Source organism: Chanos chanos, chromosome 3 (assembly GCF_902362185.1).
Source record: "Chanos chanos chromosome 3, fChaCha1.1, whole genome shotgun sequence".
NCBI lineage: Eukaryota > Metazoa > Chordata > Actinopteri > Gonorynchiformes > Chanidae > Chanos > Chanos chanos.
In genome coordinates, this window is record NC_044497.1 from 13,624,532 (window position 1) to 13,650,294 (window position 25,763).

The 25,763-nt window shown below is 40.3% G+C and overlaps 1 protein-coding gene across 1 annotated transcript; it reads left to right on the forward strand.

Moving 5' to 3' along the window:
* The first annotated feature begins 1,842 nt into the window (after nt 1-1,842).
* cnbd1 (cyclic nucleotide binding domain containing 1) lies at nt 1,843-25,763 on the forward strand. The gene is made up of 11 exons (XM_030767598.1): nt 1,843-1,877; nt 2,335-2,463; nt 11,510-11,655; nt 14,534-14,622; nt 14,754-14,891; nt 15,078-15,210; nt 21,227-21,333; nt 21,639-21,789; nt 22,004-22,071; nt 22,231-22,290; nt 25,638-25,763. Exons 1-11 carry the CDS (start codon nt 1,843-1,845, stop codon nt 25,761-25,763), a joined length of 1,182 nt encoding a protein of 393 aa, XP_030623458.1.

Here is a 25,763-nt window from a genome sequence, read left to right on the forward strand (position 1 = left end):
TTAGCAAGGCAGTCTCTTAAGGATGAGGGAGAATAAAGGCTTTGATCTTACATATTCTACAATACTATTCATTTGCTATATTTATGCATTCACATATATCTAAACTTCAGAGCCATGCACACTGCACCAAATGTAATTCAATCTCACACTGCATTAATAATTAATATCAGCGTTTTAATATACGCCAAACAATGGGAACGAGTTGAAGTGTATTAGAGTTACCTAGCATTTGGCATTATGTGCAGATAGTATTTTCGGTCTCCCATTGACTGGCTCTTCATTACTTTTGACAGGCTGCCACTGTAGTTAAAACTGTCACAAAATTTTATGTTTCAGATCAGCAGCTGTGGACCATGCTTGTTTCCATAGTGAAGTGGAGCTGTCCACCAAACAACTCAGTTCACCGCGTGGAGGCTACCAGTTGGGACAACACATATAACGGTCGTATGTTATTGCTTGGAATAGCTTAATATAATTTCTCCGTTCTTTACTGGGCCTTGAGTTTCGGTCATATTTCATAATATCGTTATTTGTTTTGGTTACTTTTACATTTGGAAAAAAATGTCTCTTCGTACAACTCTGTTCAGTTCTCGGCGCTTCGGTATGTCACTCATCTCAGACTCAGTTCAGCGCTAAATAAAGAGTTAAGCTATTTAGCTAGGCACAACAAACTTCTCGAAGACTTGCTGGTAGCATAAAACTAGCTTTTTCGGCACATGCTTACTGTTTTAAAAAGAAAAAGCGAAATGCGAAATATTTGTAGCCATATTGTTCCAGAGGTAGATTGGGATATTAGGGATATTAAATACATACATGTTATTAATGCCTCAAGGCGTAAGCTAAGGGTGAGTTAAGTTAAAGGTTCTTTCATTGTCGGGTTTTCAGATGAGAATAGATTTACTGGCATAAACTACTCTCAGCTGGAAGAACTGGCTCAAACTGGTGGACTAAGAGACAAGTGAGTATGAGCGAAACCAAAAGAAACATGTTAGAATGTGACCAGCAGTCACCCATTACGTGGATTGGTTTGTCACTTAAAAAGGCTTAAATTAAGTTGTCTTAAAAGACTTAAGCCTATCTTTTTTTCTTGTGCAAAAAATATCTATTGAGAGAAGGCTATTGATTATAATCATATTGCTGTTTCATATACAGTAATACTGATCACATCCATTGAAAATATTGCAAACGTAATGCTTAGCTTATTGGATATGGAACCATTTAATAGTTATTTTAGCACAATACATTTTCTTCACGGTAATGGTTCCCAGTTTACCGTGCACACCAACAAAGAGTTCTGCAATCCAAATAAGTGATCTCTAGAATACCACAGTGCCTAAGGAGCACTTTAAAGAAATGAACTTTATGTATTTATCTATTAAACCTAGGCCTAGTTATTTTGGTGGGGGAATTCAACACATAGATTATTGAACAGATAGAATGCAGACCTGTGTATATTATAAATGTAAACTTATATTTGAAGAACTTTTTTTAAAAACAAAACTTTTTTTAGCAACAAAAAGGTCAGAAACAGAGCACCTGACATGGTAGTACAAAGAGGTCCTCCACACTGGTGATTAATAAACTGAACTTTAAAAGCAAGAGACTGTTTGCCCTATTGCGTACATATGCTTTATTCTTTTGGATTGTCTTTTAAACTGTTGAAATTACTGTTAGATAAGAACCCTTCTTAGACAAAAGGAAGTGCGAGAGGCATGAATGTCTCATGGCTATTGAAAAATCACTCCTTCTTAGAATTGTTCAATATTGAAGTCTAAGACAGGAAGTGGCACACACACAAAAAAAGGCAAAGTGGGCTACTTCTGCTTCGTCTCCCGGAGTGGAATGACGCAGAATGGCATCGCCTGTCAATCAAAGCGGTTAGACAACAATCCCACTCACATATGTATTGAGTAATGTTTACAGTGCGGAAACAGCCTGGCAATGCAGCAGAAATGAATGTTCTTGTGGGCAGTGACATATGAGTCATTGCTCTAATTGGCTGGAATATAGATCTGCTCTCAGTCAGAGATTGGGCATCTTGAAAAGGGCTTGCCAAGGTAGGTTATTCATGGGCTGGCTTAAATGGCAAATGCCACAATGATTATCTGTTAAAGAAAGCCATGAAAGAAGGTTCAAGTAACTTGTACAGCAGGGTGCTTCTCATTATACAGGTGTAAACATTTTGAGATGGAGAACTAATACTAAATAAAACCTGATTTTTTTTTTTATCCCCATTGTTTGTTCGTGATTAATATGTTGGCCTAATTGTGTAATAGTGTGAAATCATTTCCTATGAATTAAAATGTTTTATTTTTGTATTCTGTTGCCTTGCAGCCCTCATACACCAGAGAAACTGCCAGCCATTGATATCCAAGTGGCAGAGAAGGTCACCAAAAGTCATGCCCATAGAAAACAGACTCGCAAGATGCTCATCAACCACACAATAAAGGTCCTGAAAAAATTGTAAGTAAATTCTGGAAGTAGCAACAGCATCCTGGCAACATAATTTAACTAATTCTTCTTATTGATAGAGAGAGACAAATTAATTACATGTTTGGTATAGGATTGTACAGAGTTAAAATTTAGTAATGGATTCTTTTTCAGTGTTATTCTTATTAAGCTCTAAACTTGTGGACATCTATAATTTCATACTTCTTGAATACGTGTGAGGCATAAATATAAGACTGTAATGATGCACTCAAAGATGTAGTTTTCCTTTTCTCCAGTTGAGGGCAGTCTATCACCTTTTCAATGTGCCAATCTTGCTTTACGGCAGTCATTATTGTTGTTTCATGTACTCCCTTCAGTTTTCTTTGTCAAACAGATGACAAAGCACTGTTTTCATTAGTATTAGACAGATGTAGCACAGTTTATTTTCAGAGTTTTAAAAATGAGCATGAAAAATGAAGAATATACAAAACAATAATATCTGGTGCCACAGCTCCAAAAGCTCTCAAATATAATAGAAGAGAGAATAATCATCTGCCAGAACCTCTCATAATCAAAAGCTTTATCTGCTCCATTGTGAAAGGACTGTTTATGGATTGTGTTTGTTTTTTTTCTGTTTTTACTGTTAATCATCATGAGATGGTCCCAGGGCGGTGACTAGGGGGCGAGGACGGGATGTGAGGTTATTTGGCTTCCATGTGTGGCTCATGGGCTTGTCATCCCCAGCGACAGAAACACGCCTTTGCCTGTGTTTACACACGACTGTTTGCAACCGTGTGAATTTTACTCCTTGACGCGACAGTGTTTTTATTTAATCTCTCCTTTTCATCCGCCGAGGTTCCCATGGTTCCAATATGTAGTTTTATTGGTTTTTCTTGGGTTGTGTCAGACAGGAGCACTGCGGAGATTCAAAGAGTGGCCGCTGAGCTATTGCACTGAGAGGCCAGTGGGGGATAATGCATCGTAGGTGTGAACATTAATCTGAATAAACCTCCTGTGACAGCTGTGTCTAATACTGGCTCCAAAAGAAGCCTCACACTGGGTTCTTTTCAATAAAGACCTGCGCTGGAGGGACGCCCTGCTACGAGAGGAGTATGAAACAGCAAGCACTCTGGCATCATGAAAGCGTTCCATCTGCCTTGACATCGATCAGTCCATGTAATAGGTTGATTGTTCAGGTGTTTTATTAGTTAGGCTTGGTTGCCAGTAGAGTCCAGCAGACTGCTTAACACTTTTGGTGTTGGCCCATTTTAAGTTATTTGAAGTTGCAGCCCATAACGGCTGTACTTTCTATGCTGTGTTAGGAAAACGTGAAAAGAAGAGACATTTTACACAATAACTGATCAAGATACCGAGGAATTGTACAGTGTCACTGTACTGGAATGCATGCTACATTGCACTTGGTATTTTGATGGTTTCTAGTGTAAGAGGTTTTGTTGTCTCAGAGACATAAACTCCTGTATCTCAGCTATAGCCCCTTTGTCAAGATAGTTGTCTTAAAACAAAACTAATATGACTTTATATTCTTGTGTCTTTAGGTTTTGAGATTTTGCGTGACCTGCTTCAGGAATGATCTTAAAAATTGAATCCTAAACTGTACAACAGATGTGTGCGTATGCCTCTACTGCACGGTCATACTGTTTCGCTCTAGCAGGGAGGCATCTAAAGACCTTATCTGTGCGTATGTTGGGAGTGGGGGTGGGGGTCTCTAAACAATACAGGGAAGGTGAAGGTTAATGAAAGGAGTTTTCGATTGTACATCTCTGCCACCTTGTGCAGATGGAAGTAAAGATAGCACAATCACTTTTCCACATTTCCCTCAGCTCTCCTGCTCTGTGGCCACCTCAGGCTATTTCCTGCCATCTCTCTTTCTTCTTTTTTCCCCTCTCTCTTTTTCTTTCCAACCCCCCTGAATGTTAGTGCTTGATATCTGGAAATCTGGGTTACGGATGCCAACTGCAATCTATCAGGTTGAGTGCGTGTTTGAAAGATGTACTTTGGATAAAAGGGAACTATAGTTATTGTTTAAAGAGCAAAGACAGGGTTTTTTATGACTGTATTGTTATGTTGTGTGCTTTACTCCAAGAATTATTATGACAGCATGTCTGTTCTTGAAGCTCTGATGACATTAGTGAAAGAGGTAAATATGAACTTACACACAGACAGGCAATTGTAACGATACAGAATATTATCATCGTCAAATGTAGTCACCCTTAATCAAAAGATGAGTACAGACTCCAAATGCTGTAAAACTATAAACATTTAGATAATGACCATCACTGATGTGGTGTTGTGGATGACATCATGATTTGTTTCTTGAGAGAGGAAGGGCTGTGTGCGTGTGTCTGTGTGTGTGTGTGTCTGTGCGTGCGTGTGTGCTTGTGTGTGCGTGTGTGTGTCTCCCACTGGCACTAAATAGTACTTCTTCAAAGCCTATTCATTTACTGAATAGGTCATCTGGTGATGAAGTGATCTCACTTTTGATCCACAGCCACTGGTCACTGTGCCTGCTTTTGTGTTTGAGTGTGTGTATGCATGTAAGTGTATTTCTTTGCGTGTTTTTACATCTGTTCCTGCCATAGAGCCAGATTTCCCCATCCAGGACCATGGGGAGTGGGGGTCCAACTGTGTTGGCACACACACACACACACACACATACACACACATGCAGATACACACACTTGCAGACACACATACACTTCCTGCCTTTGCGCCTTGTTCCCGTGAGAGCCTGTCTCTGTGCCAGTGCTTGGGGCAGGAAGTGCTTGGCTTCCCCCAGTGCCCCGCCCCTGCGTAGTGATGGCCAGGCGGACATGGTAATGGGCCGCGGAGAGAGCTCTTGATGCACAATCCAGCGGAAGACATCAGCTTGTTTTATGAAGGAAACCAGCGAGCACAACCTGCTTTGTCTGCACTTTCCCTCGACTGTTTTCACTAGTATTTCACGTATTTATTTTTTCTTTATAAATCAGTGCCCTGTCCCACCTCCAAACTTTCCATTCTGATATGATTTCCCTTTTCCGACTATTCACGTGTGATAGTTCGAGGGATGCTTTAAGGATGTGGAAAACCTGTTTAACCTACCTTTGCCTTTCCTTCAGTTCAGGGTACTACCTACTTTTTCCCTTAACAGATTCTCTGTGACAGAGTACTGTGTTCTACATCTCAGTCATGTTAGATCATCTGTATTCAGGCAATAGCCTCGGTTTGATGGTAGTAAGCTGAAATGCAAGGTATGACATTTCCTCTTGCATATTAGCATGTATTTCAATCTTGTATCTCTGTGTGTGTGTGTGTGTGTGTGTGTGTGTGTGTGTGTGTGTGTGTGCCTGCTCACGCTAAACTCTGCACAACTCTGTATTTGCTCCTCATTTGCTGATAGTGTGTGAAGCAGCTGCAGTACAAAAGTGCCAGAGGCACTTTTATGCGAACGGGCTGATGGATGTGTGCATCTGCAGCAGTGCTGATGTAAAACATGAAAAACACTGAGAAAGCCTCATGTGACATCCAATACTGAAGCAAAGGGTGAAGGAATAGCAAGGCAAAAGCTCTTCTTCTAATGTTTACTCATCTGTTAGCTTTTACAAATGTGTTTGTGGATCACAAGTTCATCAGTCTAGTAAACATGATAAAGGGAAGTGGGCCAGACTTGTCTAACATTATGTTATACACTCCACAAACAGACGAATTTCAAAGTCTGAGTAACTTCAGCCATTCATTCTCTGATTTACTCCCCTACGCCGATAGACCGGCTTTACAACCGCCATTTTTATCATTATCAATCTACCCAGCAGACGGCATTATCTTATCCTACATCTTAAATCTGTATGTCACACAGTATGTTTAGTCTTTATGGTGTTTGCTTCTTAACAAGACTTTTTTTTTTTTTTAAGCGGATGGAATTTATAGGGCTCTTGGGAGTCTGTATTTAAGATAGAGAACTGTGGAGAAAAAAGTTTGGCCCAGCTCCCTATCACACTTTAACATCAAGACCAGTGACGTAGTTACTGTTTGAATCTTTGCCATGATATAGGTCTACCACTTGGGAAACTTGTATGCTTACTCAGACTGGAATAGAACCCTCTGGAAAAAAGGCTAAGAAATACTGAAAGTGGAAAACTGTCTGAAAGTTGCAGGCTCTAGGTTCTTGCTGGGGCTGAATCATCACTGCTGTCAAACATCTACCTTCTGATTTGTTTAGATGTGCTGTGTGGGAAAAGAGCTACAGTATGTGACTTATTATAGTACAGGTTCTGAGAAAGCAGCTCTGAATCTTCTTCCTGTATGGCACATCAGATCCAGATCTCAGGTAGAACTATTGAAATCTTACCCCTGTGCGCTGTAGAGGTAAGATGATAAAGGGAGAGTGTCAATTCTACATATCCATCACCCACTGATAATCAGGCAGGTGCTAGATCTAGACACCCTACAAACTGGTTTATGAGACATTTCACTGCTTTGGAGATAAGAAAGTATGGAAATATGTAGACTTTTTTGGATTACTCTTTTTTTTTTTCAATCCTCTCCCACTGTGGAAATGAATAGCAGACATAAATAAACCCAGTGGTCCATCTTGCTTGTGGAAATTTCAGCACGGCAACACGAGTAGTGGTAAAAAGAGAATATTCCTTGTCCTGAATGACTCACCCTGTGGAACCATGCTGTGGTAAATCTCCCCACTCCAAGACTCTCAAGGTCATTAGAGGTGAAGCATTTATTAAAGGAGAATCTTTGAACATTGGATCAGCAGCTGTCTGGGAGAATTCACCGTCACATTGGAAGCAGTACCTAAAGCTTGCTGGAAAGAAAAAAAATAAATAAATAAGAGTCAAATTCAGGACAACGTTTGGGCATGCTGTAGTGGTTTAATGGAACCTGCTCTGCTTGTCTCACTCAACTCCAACATCAGAGCACACAAACATCTGGAGGAGTTCACTGTCCCCTAGCCAGACAAATGATCTCACTGCCTTTGACAGTCTCAGGTGCTTTTTATGCCTGATTTATTCAGCCTGCCCTATAACATTATTGCAATTGAAGTTTAGTTCACTTGACTAGGGAAATGGTGTGATAGAGGAGACTCAACTATGGTTTTACTATGGTGATTTAATTTTTTTTCCAGTTTGTTTTGGAAGATGCTTTCCTGATGCTTTCCTCTACTTTGCACATAAAATTGAACCAAATGTTAGTGTAAACAGTTCTTGGGAAGCAGCTGTTATCAGAGAGTGAAAAAGTTTAAAATGTGTGTGTGTATGTGTGTGTGAGAGAGAGAGAGAGAGAGAGAGAGAGAGAAGGAGTGTTTTTCATGAGTTTTTGTCTATATTTTTTGTTTTGTGCATTTAGCAAAATCATATACAATCACCCATGTGGCGTTGGAGAGAAAAGTTTCCACTCTCTCAGCCCAATTCAGAAAAAAATGTTTTCACTTTTGATGACACACATGTTGGCTGTGGAGTCTCATTTAAAACTGAGTTATTATAGTTATAATCTGTGTTTTGAGGGGCATTTTGTCAAGACTCAAGTCGTTTTGGCACACAGCACCATAACCTCAGAACCAGCTGCTAAGCTGTAGTTCCCGTTTCCTGACAGCTGCCAGGGGAAAGCATATAAAAGGATTACACGTGAACGCCTCTGTATTTTTCACCAGGACCACTTTTCTCCAGCAAACAGTAATACCAGCAAGACCATTAATCATGTCTGCTGCCGCCGGCCCAGTTTTGTGGTGTTGTCCAACCAGGTGATCACAGACAATTAACCTCTCTCTCCATCGCCAAGGCCTCTACTCTACTGCAGTGCGTAAAATGCAGAGAGAGAAAGAAACAGAATGAAGACAATGTCACTGGTTTTGGCTGCAAAGCAAATGAAATCATGCATGAAACTGAAAACATGGTAATTTAAATGATTACTCATAATGTAGCGTTATGTTTTCGTTTAATTTGATTTGTATGTTTCTCTTCACATGTTTACGTGTATGAGGATGTTGTTGTCGACTGTTCAAAGCTCATCTTTCAGTGCAGCCAGACACTCTTATTGGATTGCAGTTTAGACCATATCAAATGGCAGGTCTTTTCAGGACAAAATCTTGCAACTGTCTGCTCCTCAATGCTCTCCCTATCTGTGTGTGTGTGTGTGTGTGTGTGTGTGCATGCATCTGAGAGCATGTGTTTTCTCCTAAAAGAATACATTATGCTTTGACCGAAATATAAGCACATCTCTTTTCCATGATGGATTGGCTGCCTAGTCTTCTTTTTGGATTGTGAAGGACTGGACATCTCAGATAAAGCTTTGAGCAGCTGTAGGAAGAATCTTATCACGTCTGTCTTTTAGAGTCTTTGCGTGAAGATATTGTTGGTGGGATTGGTAGCTTTGGAGGTGTGCTTGGCTCTTAGAGCCAGCCTTACATTTATCCAACTATTTTATTTCTCCTTTAAAAAAATAGTACTGCTGAAGGTGAAAAAAAAAAAGACAGTAGAGGCTATCGACACAGTGATTTGAACTTGCAGATTGAATTGATTAGCCGTAGAAGGTTTCTGTGTTATCTTCAAAAGAAAGTGGCACTTTGAATTTGAATTAAGTTAGCTACTGCTTTCACCAAAAAAGTGCTTTGTGGCTTTAACTTGCAGAGAGATAGGCCTTATCAATTCTCCTCTATCCTGGTGATTTATGTTAGTGGCTGGTCCTAGTTTAGTACCAATTTTCTCTGTTTCGTCCTCTGGAGATAGTCTGCAGGAAAGTATTTGGTGGACGATAAGATAAGGCTGTTGGACTGGGGCAAGCTGAAGATAAGACCCATTACAGTTACACGTTAGAAGACAAACCCCTGGCCACTGGACCAGAGGCGATGGCTTAAGGAAAGTCAATGACTTTGAAACCAATCTGTGATGGTTTTACTGGCTCTCTGGATGTCTAGTAAAGTCTTGTTCTTAACTGAGCATGAAAACTGTACACAAGAGTTACAGGCTTTTATTTGGCCCAAGCACTTTGTTGCTTCTCTTGTTTTGTTCAGTTTTTATTGAATTTTATTTGATTCAACTCAGGTCTGCTGCTAGAATTTGGACCTTTTTGATGGCTCAAAAGGCAGGGACACAGAAAGAAAATGATAAGGAGAGAGGGGCTAACAAGAGAGTCTGGGAGTGTTAGAGAGCTAAAGGTACAAAGGAAGGGATGTATAGAGAAGGGATAGAAGTAAAGAGAGAGAAGCACAAACAGAGTGTGACTCGGGCAATGTATGCCCATACCAGAAGAACCTGGAGACCTGTGTTATGCACCTCATGCCAGATTTCAGCCTCCAAGTCCTCTGAAGCATGTCCTGTGGAAGAACAGTACTGAGGAGAACACAGTACCCTCTAGCCCTGCACCCCATTCACCTCCCAAAATAATCTGCTTCTCTGCTTACACAAATAGCATTTCTGTCTCTTCAGCTCTCTCTCTCTCTCTCTCTCTCTCTCTCTCTCGCTCTCTCTCTCGTTCTCTCTCTGTCTCTCTCTGTCCTTCTCTTTTGTGTATGACACAAAGACCAAAATATTACAGAGTGCCCAATTGCCATCAGATGGCAATTGCACAAAAAGACGCACGATTCACTACGCTATGAAACATGTACTGTATGTGTGTGGTTTATGGTGTGGTATGACTGTGAAGGAGGATAAATGGAGGTTTTTGCAGTGTTTGAATGTGTGACATGATATCAGCATGCAGAAGGCATTTCTGTGATGACAGATAACGCTAACGCTGACTGTGTCCTTCTAGGAGAACGCTAATGGTGCCATTTTGTGGAGGACACATAATTAAAGTTCAATATTCCATTATCAGCATGAAGTGCTGATTGTGTAAATATTGGCAAAAGGAGGGGAAAAAAAAAACAGAAAAAAAAAAAAAACAGTGGCGATGAAAGAATATGGTCTTGAGCCTTGAAAATGAAGGGCATGTTTACCAAAGCTCAGCAGAAATGCATGATTAGTCTGTTAAATGAAACTCATTTTAGTGATTTAAATGCTGTTACATTTATTCTTTTTTTTTTAGTCTCATAATTGTCATATGATGCACAGTAGTTTCTTGGACCACTGAAATTACTCATGAAACTGTTCTAAAAGATAAAAAAGATGTTAAAAAGCTGAAGAGCAAAACGAAATCTTCTGTGAAACATTTCTCATCTTGGTAATACATAAGTAAAAAAGTGACTTTTTTGAAATAATTTCTTTTCTATATCTTCCTCCATTTTCTCCCATGCTATTTCAGCGTACTTAAAATAGATTGTGTTTATGGTTTCATTACTCTGAAAAGATGATGTGAACACTATCAATCATATTTCTGCAGTCCACAATAGAATATTCCGTAGCGAAGTATGAATGTTTTCAGGCATTGATTGAGAAGTCATTTCTCATTTGGCGCACACAGGCATCTCGTTGGAGACTGACGTCCATCTACAGCACACACAAACACACACACACGCAAGGTTTGATTGATAGCTTTGACCTTCTCACAGTGCACACATCCGTATCGGCATTCTAATTACCACATCATCCTTACCACGGAACTATCTCCTCTCCGCTCCCTGAAGGTGATCCCTCCTCCAGCTATAGCCCGTGATTTTACCCCCTATTTGAGTCTCACACACATACACACAAAAAAAACAATCTCTAACACTAGCATTAGACATTAGTCATGGGCATTTCACCTTAAAGATGAAATTTCAAAATATCGTAACAGCTTATAAGAGAAGAGGCTTCTAAAAGCAACTTTTACATTAGGCTGATCATAAGATATTTTACCGTTTGAAACAGAGATGGCATAGTTTATACAGAGCATGGAAAGGTCTTCATTTTGTATCCCCCTGGGTATTTTTCATTGTTATTTTTGTTTTGTTTTGAGTGGTTAGGGAGAGATTGAATTTCAGAATAACAAGGACGAAAATGGTTTTCCAAATCAATTTGTTTTGCAGAGGGTTTTTTTTTTTTTTTAATTAATTATTTTATTTATTTATTTTTTTGCCTTAATCAGTAATTGCTGAGCTGTGGCATGTAGCCTCAGCAAAGCGTGGGTGAAATGAACTCTGATTTGTGTTTAGTCCTGTACTGCGGACGGAGCAAGAGCACCGGTCCATTCATAAAGTACTGAAGACGTTCCCTTGTCTCACCTCCTGCCTGTCCAGAGAAGAACTACAGAGGATTAGCCTCGTCAGCATCGTGGAGACCTATGACCGTGGACAAATCAGTGAGTGACACACACGCGTGCACACACAAAGAACTCGACCTTTGTTTTGGTTAAGTTTTTAAATAAGAATAAATTGATTTATTCGTATGAGAATTTATTTATGGTTATTTATGAGGCTATTTAACATTGAACTGATGAGTAATGGCCTTTGATTGGGGCCACATGACGGCTGTCAGAGAGATTCAGTATTGTTGTTGTAAAAAGTCTCCAAAAAAGGACAGAAAAGAGTCTGGATTGACGTTATTGACTCAGACAGTCCTATTTAGAGCTGAGTTGCTCAATCATCCAAGATTTGACATCTATTATTCATGCCATTCAAAAAATTTCATTTGAATAAATCAAACTGAGTGTTGTGTTTTCTTTCACAAAAAAAATCACATTTTAGAAACACAGCACTGCTTTGCAGCCTAAACAAGTGATGTTTGAGAGAAACACTGACACACATACACACGCAGATATGCACACACTCTCACATTCACCCTCTGAGGGCTTTGTATCTGTAAATATATTTGGCCTGTGCCTACAGAGCCCTGGCTGGTTACACAAGAGTAGTTTTATCTGTGTCTGTTTCTTTTAATTATTCACTGTCTGCCATTCATTATTCACAGTGTGTCTATGAGTATAGGACTGAGCCGTAGAGCCTGTCTCTCTGTGTACATGCCGATTTTAGGAGATTGAAACACTCGGCTGAATGAGAGAACATCCAGAGGTGGTGAAATATGCATGGAGCTACAGGGAAATGTCAGCTGCTTATGCCAAGTCTTGTGAGCGATTTGCCTTTGAAATTACACACCTCTGAGGAGCCCACACCATCAGCTGGGTGCTTAAATCTCAATCCCATCCCGTTATTTTCAGAGTGTTTGTTTCAATATTGCATTTCTGTCATGTTTCAGTGGCTGTTGTTAAAGCTACTGCATAGAGAGAGAGAGAGAGAGAGAGAGAGATGAAAGCATAAGTCTTAAGGGTTTATTAAGATGAACTTGAGCAGTGTAGTTTAGCCAAATAAACCAGATAGAACTATGCAGTCAACTGGCATATTCACAAATGTCACTCAAAGATGTGCAATGTCACATTTTCAGTGTCTACCCTGATTTTGCTTTAAATTCGCAATCCATCATATATCTTAATCTATTTACCAAATTCTGCCCCTCCAATACTGTGTTTCAGCATTACAGAGCCATTTGGAGGATGTAACAGGGCTAGACAGCAGTATATAATTTCCCATTGATGTGTTCATGCCGCCTGCTTCAAAACAGACATCGGCCAATATCCACAGGGTAACGAGCTTCAATTTGTAGGAGTCGATGCAATGTGGAGGAATGGTTTTCTTCTAAGACTTGCTTTTAAACACTGAACAAAACATAAAAGCGAGGCAATTTATTGAAAGCCTGAACTCTGATGCGATGATAGAGTTAGTTGCTTCTTTTATAAATGACAGGTATTTTTTCATCGGAGAGCTCTATTGATTTTGGTTTTGAACACAATGTCAATAATGTCTGAAAAATTGTTGTTCTGTTTTATGACACAGATTACATCTGCAGAGAAATATGAGTTTGAAGTGCCATTTGTTTATGTGTTAGAATTGATGGATCCTGATCACTGCACATCACAAAGCATTTGATTTGATGCCCGTCGTTGACCAGTTTGGGAGAAAAGTTTGAAGTTTTTATGTAGGTGTTCAGGGTGTCTGATGGAGTTTATGTCACCCAGTGGAGTTTTGCTTTTACAGACTATTTTTCATCATCTTCTGAGTTTTGGGCTACACACTTTCAATTAAAGGAGATTTTTGTAAGAGTAATGTTGTTCTTTCTTTCTTTCTTTCTTTCTTTCTTTCTTTCTTTCTTTCTTTCTTTCTTTCTTTCTTTCTTTCCTTCTCTGTGTCGACTGATGAATGGGCCATCATAGTGATGATTGTATTAAACTGAGAGTCAGAGAAGTGTATTATCCTCCTATTGTGTGTTGACTTCTTTGAGATCATAACTTATTTGGATATCAGTGCTCCCTTGTTCATCAGTCTCCCTAAGCAGAACTCCTTTTTAATGTGGAAATTAGTAGAACAGCAGTACATCACAAACCAGTGGAATATGTTGCAAGATGATTATAATGAGAGTTAAAGGCAGCAGTTGGTATATGTTCTACCTGAAGCGATTAAGAATCTTTCAGCAGTCATCCATTATTTTGTTGTCTCTTTGTTTTGGACAAAATGGGCAGAAGACCAAGAGAAAACCACATTGTTTTAGTTAGACAGCGCTAAACCTCATGTGGCCTTCTGTGCCTTAATTCATAGTCTTCCTGCCATTTCAGTATGTTGGGGGAATTATTCATGCAGGTTGTAGTTGTGAATTGAAATAAAATGTTGAGGCTGTAAAGGGACTAACCACCTCAGGCCATTTGGGTGATGACCTATGCTGCTGATAACGGTTTATGGCTAAGCGTCTTGGGGTATGGTCATTAGTTTTGCGGCAGCTCACAAAATGAGGTCAGCCATTTCCAGACATGAGCAGCTGAGCTAGGCTAATGGTGAGGTGCGATTGATCATTTACAGAGTGGTTAGGGAGGAGAGTAAGACCCTCTTACCCTATGAAGACGCCATCTGCTTGGATGGCTGTGCCACTCTGGAGCAGGAGAGGATAAGAGCACCAAACATGTGGCCTTCAGCCTCTCTAAGTGGCACTGTATCATGGGATATGGAAATGAGATAGTTTGTCATGTTTGCCTAGGTAGGAGTCACAATTCAGGAGATAGCATTCAATTAACATTCATTTTGCAGTTGCCTAGACTTTTCTCATCAAATATCTGCAGTCAACCTCAGATTTTGAACTTTAAAATATTATCCTTTCTATCTCTTTAACCACATTTGTTATCTCTCCCTTTACAGTATTTGGAAATAATGGGTTTTACCTGGTTTTAAAGGGCTCAGTAAAACCTTACTTGCATGAGAGTGCCACAGACAAAACAGATCAAAAGGTAAGAACCAGTACATTCACACTTACCTTAAAAACATCACCCCAATGGCTCAACGTTATACTCTACCATGTTATAACTTCACATATAAACACATGACCGTCTGCAATACTGACATTTGTTCATTTTTGTAGATTGGTGAGGGAGAACACTTTGGGTCGTTTGAAGCTCTTGATACAAGTGGCAGTGGAACCAATTTCCAGTATGTGCTGACACTCGAGCCCTGTGAAATACTCAGGATCTCTCATGCTGTATATGGCAAATTTAAAAAGGTAAGGGTTAATCAGAGCTCAGAGGGGAGACTCATATCCTTTTAAAACTCCTCATCATTCAAACTGTAGACATCTATTATAAATTTAGCGGCTTTAGGGCCTGCTCATAAGCCCAAGTTTTTATTGAATACATCCCAATGTTCACAAACCCTGAAAGAACATCTTGTCTTGTTCATATATTTGCAGGAGATTTTGGCCCAGAAATATGCCCAGAAGGTGTCTTTGATCAAGGGTTGCCAGTTCTACCTCCACTGGCCCAAACTCTACATTGACAAATTAGCTAATATCATCCAACTGAAGAGCTTCCCTGCCAATCAAAGTAAACCACACCCCCATTTTCATTCATAACAATCTGACTGTATACAGATACTTTTCACGGTTTTACATGTTTGTTTTGCAGCATTTATTTAGCTGAGGATTAATGGAATCTGCCTGAAATGGTAATCATTTTCTAGCCTTTACAATATGTTTAACTCAGTTTGACTCAGAGTAAATGTGTTTATCAATGAGGAGGGTTCAGATATGAAATATGACCACCCACCAGAATGGGTGGTACCCCATTACAGCTCTCAGCTGCCATTAATTACACATTGGATTTTTGTTAGTTTTTTGCTTCACTGGAAAGAGACTGAAACCTAGACATATGTGTGTGTCTGTGTGTACCTTTAGAAATAGTTCTATTACATCCAGATGTTTAATAAAACCAGCACATTAAAAAACATCATATGAGAAGCACACATGTCAATTGACTGATTTGAATCATATTATACAGCTTAAAAGAGAACTCCAACAAATTAGTTCCATCCTCACTCTTCCTTTTCAGTGTCTCTTTTCCCATCTTCTTGCTTTTCTCCTGGAGGTGACAAGAGAACATATGGTTTGGTTGGATTAAGATATTAAAAGACATTTTGTGTTAAAGAGGCGCCATCGTGATTTTCTTTAGCTGAGATGCCTCTCTCAGTCTGCTTCATCTTCCCACCACAGATCACATCGCTGAGCTTTCTCTATTTTTTTTTCATTTCTTTCTTTTTTTTCTAATGTCTTTTAAGTTCTTCTTATGGTTCAGCCTGAGGGCCTGGCTTATTCATCCTCTTCATCTGCATCTCATTATCTCTTTCCCTCTGTCCATACGTGCCTTCCTTCATATCATTCAGTTTGATAAAGGGATGGAATTTGGTTTGAGGTCTGATTAATGTCCTCCACCCGTGTGGTTTGTAATTCAGCTTGATTCTAGAGCAGTGTACCCTATGCCATACGAAAGAAATCATAGTCTATGTTTGAAGTTTCTATCTCAGCAAAATGAAACAGCCTGCTGTATGGGAGTGCTTAATGTTTATGTAGTGACATGAAGATTTGTCTTGCTCACGAGAGGGTGGGCTACGATCAGCGCTGTGTTTTATCAGAGAGAGAGCGGGAGAGGGAGAGAGGCCACTGAAGCGTGATATGATTAGAGAGAAAGCTTAGCAGGACAGGTAGGGTGGGGAAGGGGGGCTGGGAGGTGGGGGGCAGGCAGAATTGATTGCGTCTTATCAGAGCTTGCACCTGACAGCTGATTGACAGGCGAGAGAACTAAGACTCTAGATGATATGAAATGGCAGAGGCCAGGATGATCTGGAGTTGGATCCATGTGATTTCTGCCAGGGCTCAAATCTCCCCCCACTCTCTTTGTATTTCAGCTCTTCCCACCTCCCCTATCGCCAGCCTGGTGTGCTCTCTTATTGGTTAGAGAGAGAAAGAGAAACAGAGAAAGTAAAAGAGAAACAGCAAGTGTGAGATGGATAATGCTCTACTTGATTTAACCTGTCAGATGTGAAAACCACACTGGAGGCTGAAAAGAGCAGAGCTGTCTGCTGCTGATTGCCGGGCAGCTTTTTATGTCCATTTAGCTACTGGCTTGTTGTGTGTTGTAAGATAAAGATGTGTGGCCAGAAGGGGCATCCAGTGTTGTCCTCAAATGAGTATCTGATTTACACACACTGTGCCTGATCAGAGCAGAGTGCCCTGTCATCTGACATAGGCAGTGTCTGATACACACCACAGTTGAGCGCTGACAACGTCTCCATGCTTCACTGTAGAAATGCCTGATAATGGATGTGGATGTGAATTACGGTTCACAGCCTGATGTGCATTAGTGGTAATAAATACATGCTAGAGCCGATATAGGATTTTTCAGACCAATACCAATTTCGATATTTGATGACTTAAAAATCCGATAATGATATAGCGGCCGATATTCTTTTTTTTTTTTAATCAGAAACACATAACATAAACAAAGATTTTCCCTAACATTTGTTATTTGTTATGTGTAGTTATGTAAGAGTCCTCACCAAGATAACATGCCATAATGCAGTTTAAAAATAAACTTGTTTTATTGTCATAAGTAGTACTTTGAACAAAGGTACAACAAAATATATTAAAGTTTCCATAAATAATGCCGTAAACTGATACAGTGAGCTAGAGTAAATGCTGCTGTTGAATGCATCTAATACCAAATGACTGTAGTCATGTCATATCGAGTACTTGTGACTCTGGGATTTTACACTACACGTTTGAAAGAGAAACTAGATAACTTTGTTTGGCTACCAAGTCATGTTTGCTACTTCTTCAGCTCACGTTTATTTATTTATTTGTATAATTTCCAATGCACCGACTGCAACTACAGACATGCGAGTCGCAGATATATTTACCATTGCTTCATTTAGGCAGCATAAGTTAAACGCTACAGTTTAATCGCTCATTAACATTAGTGGTCTTCCACTGATAAACATGGCATTAGCTTACTTTGTCGGTAGTCTAATTTAGCAATGGACAGCGTTATAAGCTGCTGTAAGCGATAATGCCGGAGAATTTTTAGAAGAGACGAGGGAGAAATGACAGGACCATTGTTTGTTTACTCGCTAGAACTACCAGGCTTTTTCATAAATAAACCTACAATCAAGTTTGTCAAGTTTGTCTACACCACTCATCTACCGTAACATTAAACGTAATTTTGATGTTTGACTAACTGTATTGGTGTTCATGTTACTGCAGCAAAAGCAGTCATGGTTGACATGAATGTCATAACATGGTTGAAGGATCCATCTTCTGTCACTTTTTTAATTGTCATTTATTGGCCATTATAAGTGACATTACCGATTTATCTGCAATTAGCTCATATCGGCTGATAATATTGGCACACTGATTTATCGGTCGGGCTCTAATACATACATACGTTATTACATTGTTATAATGTAAAGTGCCTTGGATTCTTTCTCTTTGACATTCTTTCCTGCTATATGGCTGCCACTTTGTTGTCACGCTCAGCTGTGCAGGGATTCGGCTGGCTCTGCTTGTCCACTAAATCATGTGGATTGTGACAGTGGAGTGTATGGAGAAATCCTGTGTCTCATGGAAACTGGCTGAGAAGGGGTGATGATTCAGTAGTGTTGAGGCAGAGCCTGAAAAGGTCAGAGAGTGAATCTTTAACAGTCACTCTATGTGTGATGAAATGAGAAGGCCCTGGGGGCAAGACTCTATGGCTTTCGTCTCTGCATTTCGTCGCTGAGCCATTTGAGGCCATTGATACAATGTGCTTGCTTTTTCCATGCCCATGTCTTTGTGAAGAAACGTGCAATTCATAAACATCACCATGAATGCACAAGGCCATGACTTCTCCAATCCACTTGGGTCCTCAAGAATATTGTGTGTGTGTGTGTGTGTGTGTGTGTGTGTGTGTGTGTGCATGCATATGTGTGTGCGTGTGCGCGTACCTGTGTGTGTGTGTGTATGTGAGAGAGAGAGAGCATGTACATGTGTATGTGTGTGTGTGTGTGTGTGTGTGTGTGTGTACATGATTCTCAATTCTATAGTGCAGTTCTATAATAGGGTTACAGTGCACAAAGCACTATTGTCTTCTGAGTTGGAATGTATCACTGGTCCTTCTGGACTGGTTGGCTATGCACACCAACAGCTGGTTCTGTTTTCATCCTGTAGACTTGTCATTTCTTTGGCTGTGGAAGACCTGGGGGTCGTGTCTCTGAACAGAACTGGTTTCCCATGCAAGCAATTTCCCACGTGACTGTTGCTCTCCGGCAGCCAGGGCCACAGGTGCACAGCAGTATCACCAGAAGTCCCAGATGACTGTCTGAAACTCTCAATCTGAGCTGGAATTTCATTTTCCATTTCTTCCAGGGCCTGTAATCCTAGACCATTTTGATGAAGAGATCAAATATGCACAACAGCATTTCTGTCCACTCTAGTGATAGATTTACATCTTTTTGCATGTGTGCTGTGTGTGTATTTGTGTGTCTCTGTGTACGTTTTGTGTGTATTTGAACTAGGTGATATCTTCATAGCAAACTATGAATGTAACACGTGTTTTTGAGACTGCTTTGAAGAGCCAAGTGATTTGCTATACTTTGACCATAGCGAATAGTCCAGTGTCTGCACATGGTGTCCTTTTACGTTTAATTCAATCAGATGATTTCACATTTCCAAACCCCAAAACGCCTGAGGGTCAGCTTGGCAGAGCAGTTCATTAAGTTGTGCAGTGTATTGTTGGGATGCTCCAATGCATAACAAAAAAAAAAAAAAAGTGAAAAAAAAGGCTATTTCAGGAACCTGGAGAGTTTGAGCCTACTTTATGGGTCACTGGGAGTGATATTTGGAAAAATATGTTCCTTTGTATTCCTTCCATGCTTGGCATTCCCTTCCCAAAGATTTCCAATCTGTCAGTGTGCTTGTGTGTCTCTTCCATCTTCATCTCAGTGTTCATAAAAGCCAAATGTGGCCATATATCACGTGGTGATTATTATTTCAGAACCCTCATTACTGCAAATGAGGAGCTCAAACGCAGTAATGGACATTAGGAAAGGGATTATTAGGCTGGCTAATTTACTGGTTGTTTGGGCTTTGCTCCCTCCACTTTGGATGAGATCTACCACAGTGCTTAGCCATCTCATACACAGACGCTAGACTCGAGTCATGGCCTGACTCTAGCTCAAATTGCTCCAGCTAAAACAACCGCGTTAAGTATGGACCTTTAGACCTTAGTCAGCCTGAGGGTCCACCAAACTCATTTGGAGACCTGGCAATTGCTATAGGAATTTCACAGACAGAGCACAACCGAGTCCCACATCAATACCACAAAACCACCGCAGGGATTTCAAACGACTGCCAAAAAGAGACAAAAGGCTTATTTTATGAGGTCTTGAGTCGGTGATTATGTTTTGAGATTAAGTAGAACATGTCCACCTGTCACAATAGTGTAGGGGAAAAAAAAGGAGAGAATGTAACAGTCCCTAAACTAATATCGCTTATTTGGGAAAAACACACACAGCTCAGTCTCTCTGAAGGTTAACATCATCTTGGCCCTGGTTTTCTCATGTGAGAAGACGAACGCCCTGTGTTGGCTACTCGTATAATTTCCCAAGTGATTCAGACGTGAACGTTTTTTAATGGTCAGAGGAGAGATACGGAGGAAGAGCAACAGCGGCGCTTGATTTGGAGAGGCCGAGCGAGAGGGGGGTGGGGGTATGGGAGGTTGGAGTTGGGATGAGAGTAGACGTGGTGTCGGCGCGTGACTCCTCCAGATTCCCTCACGGTTCTGGGCTCTGCGGCAGGAGCCGGGGTCCCTGTCAGCGGACAGACGAATGGCCCCAGTTTGTCCAGCTTTCTGCTTCACAGAGATGGGATTTAAAAACACCTGTCAGAACTGATATACAGTGTTTCCCCCGCTGTTAAAGGCTCGCTGTAAATCAATTTAATGCTCACCTCCACAAACCAACCTCAACTTTGTCACATGAAGAAATAACCCACTGCTTTTGGGGCTTCTGCCAAGACACAGATTACTTCTGTCGGTTACACTGTACCTCTCTCTCTCACTCTCTCTCTCTCTCTCTCTCTCTCACTCACTCTCTCTCTCTCTCTCTGTCTCTCTCTCTCTCTCTCTTTTTTCTGGCCTCATCCTCCACGCCTCTACATCTGCTTCTTTCCTCTGAGACATGTTGGCTATACACGGAGAAGAATTGTACCAGATTGCTGTGGTTATAGTGTCTGTAACTACTGCCACTGTGTATGGTGTATTACAACACAGCAGACTGAGAGACTATTAAAACATTCACATGTGGATATAGACACACATGCATACACACAAACACACTGGCACACACACACACACGTATACTTGCTTGCTCACATACACCTACACACCACCTGTAATAAAGTCACAAAATCTCTCTCTCTCTCATCTCTCTCTTTCTACAGAAAGAAAGAGACTGAAGGAGAAAAAAAGAGAGAAAGAATGTCATGAGGATTTATTTGCTCTGAATAAATATCTCCTTTGCCTGTGTCTGCAGTGCTAGTGAGAGAAGGCAAAATCTGTCCCTTTGTGTGCTACATTGGTGAGGGTGAGTGTAACATCCTGAAGGATGGCGGAGCCCTGGTGAGGCCACTGGAAAAAAAGGTTTGTTTAAAAAAAACAAAATAAACAAAAGCAAAAAATGCTGAATCATTTCACCCCAGGCCGTTGCCTCCAGTTTGATCTAAAATCGCTAAGCCAACCAAGCGGAATACAAAAATAAGATAGCTTGGAAAAAGAAGATAATGGATCTATTTTCTTACCCTATTGATTTTTCCTCGGAAATTTAAAGATACAAACTATAATAGTGTAACATTGGTATTTGTTTATTTGTTTATTTATTTAGCAGAGGAGGGGATTCTTTGTCCCACTAAATTGCCATTTATGTGTTTGGAACTGGCACTTCACAGGGCAGCAGGATGAAGTTTGTGGTGATGGGTAAACTGGGGCCAATGGAATCGTTTGGTGAAGTGAGTGTTTTGCTGAACCAGCCTTCGCCCTGCAGCATTCTCACTACCACTGAAGTGAAGGGAGGAATCATTGAGCCAGAGGCTCTGAAAGGTTAGCTATGAAATATTCCAGCATAGTCATATGCTCACTTTAAACAGACTTATGGGATCTTAGTAATCAATTGATTATGATATTGTTCATTTTATGCTGAAAGCAGAGAGAGACCTTTTTGTATTTTAGCAAGTAATTTGCATCCTGATCATGAAGAATGTAGATTGATTTATTTAGGTCATTTTCTCTCCCTCTCTCTCCTCGTTTCATGCAGAGCTGGATTCAGTGACAGTCTCTTTGACACTACAGACAGCACAGCCCACGTGTGGGAAGCTTAGTCAGGTAAACACATCAGAGAAATCTCAACGCACATTCACTCTCTATGGCCAGCTAAAGCCATGCCTGGAGCCCAGATCTAGCCTACGTGCTCCACATCGTGAACACGCATTTTTACATCTCATATGTGTTGAATTTTGAGTCTGTCTGTCCTTGTGCTTTCAGGAAGACATAAACAAGGAGTACACGAGACAAGAAAGACAAAAGGAATGGGAGTATATGAAGGTGTTTTGATTGTTCCTCTCTTTCTCTTTTTTCTTTTGCGCCATGCTGAATTGAGTGTAGTCTGTCACAGGGAACTTTGTGTGACCTCGCATGGCCAAGCCTCACCCTAGAAAATCTGGCCAGTTTCTTTATGAGATACATCAGCCTACTTAATTCCCAGCCATTCCTCAATCTCTAGCTTTGTTCTCACAGATCTCAAACTTCCTCCTTTTTCTGTCTCTCTCTCTCTTTCTCTCTCTCTCTCTCTCTGCCTCTCTCTCTCCCACTCTCCTTCTCTTTCTCTCTCTCTGCCTCTCTCTCTCCCACTCTCCTTCTCTCTCTCTCTCTCTCTCTCTCTCTCTCTGTTTTTCCCAGTTTGCTAAAGACTGTTCCACCCCAGTGTGTTGTGGTACTCCATCACCATGGTAAATACCTCTGTGAGAGTGAAATTCATTAGCGATGCTAGTTGGTCCAGCACAGTCCTCGTGTTACTAAGGAACATGGCTCTTTCCACCTCTTGAATAATGAGGAGGGATGAGACCTTACCCTCTTTGGGGAGATTTCACAGGGATATAATTTTTCAGCTTGCTTCCTATGAGGCTCCTTGCGAGAAGGCTCTCTTTGTGTGATTCACCAGCAATACTATACGCTTTGTCTGTCAGGAGGCTACAGCGATCTTCAGTGCAGCTGTCGGCCTTTTGTCATATTAGTGTGTGTGGTCTGCAGTACTGTGCCAAGCTCCTGGGCCGTGTAGACCTCACTTCATGCTGTTACAGGCAGAGATGTTGTGGGAACTAACCACAGAGGAGTTCAACCTCTGCAGCTCTGCACTGAATGTTAAGAGTCACACTGTGAAGGGCACAGTCACCTCAGCAGAAACACACAATAGCCTCATTATGATATATAAGGCTGCACTGCTAATGTGGCCACACCTCCTGTAGGACATTGTTTTACTGTCATGTGTCTTATTGCCTGAAAAGAGCTGTACATTTTTTTTGTAGATAGATAGATAAATAGATAGATAGATAAATAGATAGATAGATAGATAGATAGATAGATAGATAGATAGATAGATAGATAGATAGATAGATAGATAGATAGACAGACAGACAGAGAGAGAGAGAGAGAGTGGAGCGGGAAAGAGAGAGGGAGAGAGAGAAATAGGTTGATTGTTTTATGAAGTGATTAACAGAGTAATTTCTTTTTGAGTTTAACCATGTTTTGTATCCTGTCCCTAATGAGGCTCTCAGTGGCCTAACCTTAACCATTCCTCACTGGCACAATCTCATATGAGCCTGAGGGACATTTTTCAGCCTCTGATATTTACTCTGTCTGAGAAATGGAGAACTGGACCAAAAAAAGAAAAACAAGCATCTGTGTATATTAAAAGGCTTTGTTTTCCATACATCTGACAGAATTAGTGCTATCGTCTACCATTTATGCCATTTCTTTCTCTCAGCTTGAAACTGGAAAAAATAAATAGTTTATGCTTATGTTATCACTTACTGATGGAGACATGTTCTTTATCAGACGGTGATTATGGGCCTTTAATGGCTAATCTGACAGATTAACGGATGACACAGAAGTCACCCCGGTCCTTTTTCCTGCTGTATTTTCCATGCCTAAAATTAGATGGATCTGTTTGCGTTCAAATGATCTCATTTTGGCAAACCAGTGTGCCTATGATAAATGTAACTATGATCACTGGTGTTTTCGTTAGTTTCCTTCTTGCAAATGTCAGTGTTGTTTTCTTTCTCTTTTTCTTTTTTTTTCAGGTCTTCCCTTTTCAAACTAGTCACTGACATTTCTGGTTTAGCTTTGCCTTTGGGTTTAAATGAATCCCGGTAAATTACTTTTAATTCATATGTGCCAGTGTGAACCATGGGCTTAGAGGCTGGCAGCTTATTAACTTAAGCTATCGTGTTTGTGACATTTTGGTTATAAATATGGGTTTTTAGGGAAAGTCTAACTCAGAGGGAGATCACTGAGATGTAACAAGCCTCACACACATACGCCCTGACGACCAAACACCATACCTGCAGCCCTAGGATGGATGTTCAGACAGCTCTTGATTGCTCAGTAGGGTAGAATGGCAGGGATTTTTGGATCTCCAAACTTGCATGCAACACTAGTGGTGTGTTGGTGAGTTATAATAAAAGATATATGATGAACTGACTCTGGAAGTCAGCTGTGGTCAGGCCCCTCCAGTACTGCAATTATTGTTTATACTTTGTGCTGCGTTGCTATATACTGTACTCTATCTTCAGTCTTAAAAGCCTTTCCTCCCCAAGAAGCATTTATCATGAACAGTGCATGTTCATTACTTAGATAGTTTGCATCTTACAGTAAACAAATGTCCTCGTTTCCCTTGCAAATTGCCAGTGTAATAGAATTGAAAGTTTGTGTTTAGCTCACACATACAGTGCATTGATGGTAGGAAAATAAATACACAAATAAAGGAACAAATGTCTAATTGAAAAGTAATCATGTGAAGTATTTTTCCCAGGAAATGTATGAGATGAATCGATTCCCCAGAATTGTTTGTTTTTGGATCTTTTTTTTTTTTTGATCAGCATAGATTGATTCATTCTACAGAGTAGTCTGACTTGAACCAATCAATATCTAAACACCCTGAATATAGAGTATGTCTGTAACTAGCTTTGTCAGGCTTGACTCTCGCATGAATGTAAAGCTGCTGTCGCCATGGCAGCTAAATCTTTTTCCCTAAATAAGAAGGCAGCTCGCTGCGTTATCATATATTTTGTAATACTTTCAGAATCCATGTAATTTCTTATAAGTAAGGATTTCTTTTCTATGTCTTTACTGAACTGTACCTCCTATTTATCATTACCGTTTTCATTATACTCTACCATATGCCTTTCATCATTTACTTTCATTTCTCAAATTTATCACAATTTATGTCAAGTAAAGCTTTAACAAAGCTTTTTAAAGTCCAGAGTTTACACTCTGTTTACTTGGCATGTTTGTGAGAGAGAGAGAAAGAGAGAGAGCAGACAGGAGAGAAAGATTTAGAGAAAAACAGAGTAGGTGGGCAGAGAATGTTTGTTGAATTGCTGCTAAAATACATTTCTTCTGTAAAGCTAGAAAATGATAACTGTTGGATAGGATAAACATGGATAAATGTATACGCAAGCATAGCCGACACAGTTTATCAGGATGAAATAATTTTTAAATAAATTTGGAAACAATTTATTCCCCATAAAATTTGTTTCATGTGTCATAGCAAACAGTTTATGGAAGCTAGCTGCTTATGATATATGTACTTGATCCACTGTGCAGTACAGAATGAGACATTTATATGCTAACATGATTCTGTTTTCTCTTGTGTTTTTACTCTCCCTGTACAGAAAAAGGTGCTGGCTGATGCTCTGTTTTACAGTGGGAAGACTTCTGAATATGCCAAGTGGACACAGAAAAGAGGATCTAAAAGAGCAGCTAATACTTACAAACCCTCCTTCTATCCCTCTACATAA

What these genes read in the sequence shown, in the direction of transcription:
- cnbd1 (XM_030767598.1), top strand. Translation starts at nt 1,843, where the DNA reads ATGACGCAGAATGGCATCGCCTGTCAATCAAAGCG. An exon ending in CTATGACCGTGGACAAATCA is followed by an intron (nt 11,656 to 14,533) that starts GTGAGTGACACA and finishes CTCCCTTTACAG; the next exon opens with TATTTGGAAATAATGGGTTT. An exon ending in CAGACAAAACAGATCAAAAG is followed by an intron (nt 14,623 to 14,753) that starts GTAAGAACCAGT and finishes TCATTTTTGTAG; the next exon opens with ATTGGTGAGGGAGAACACTT.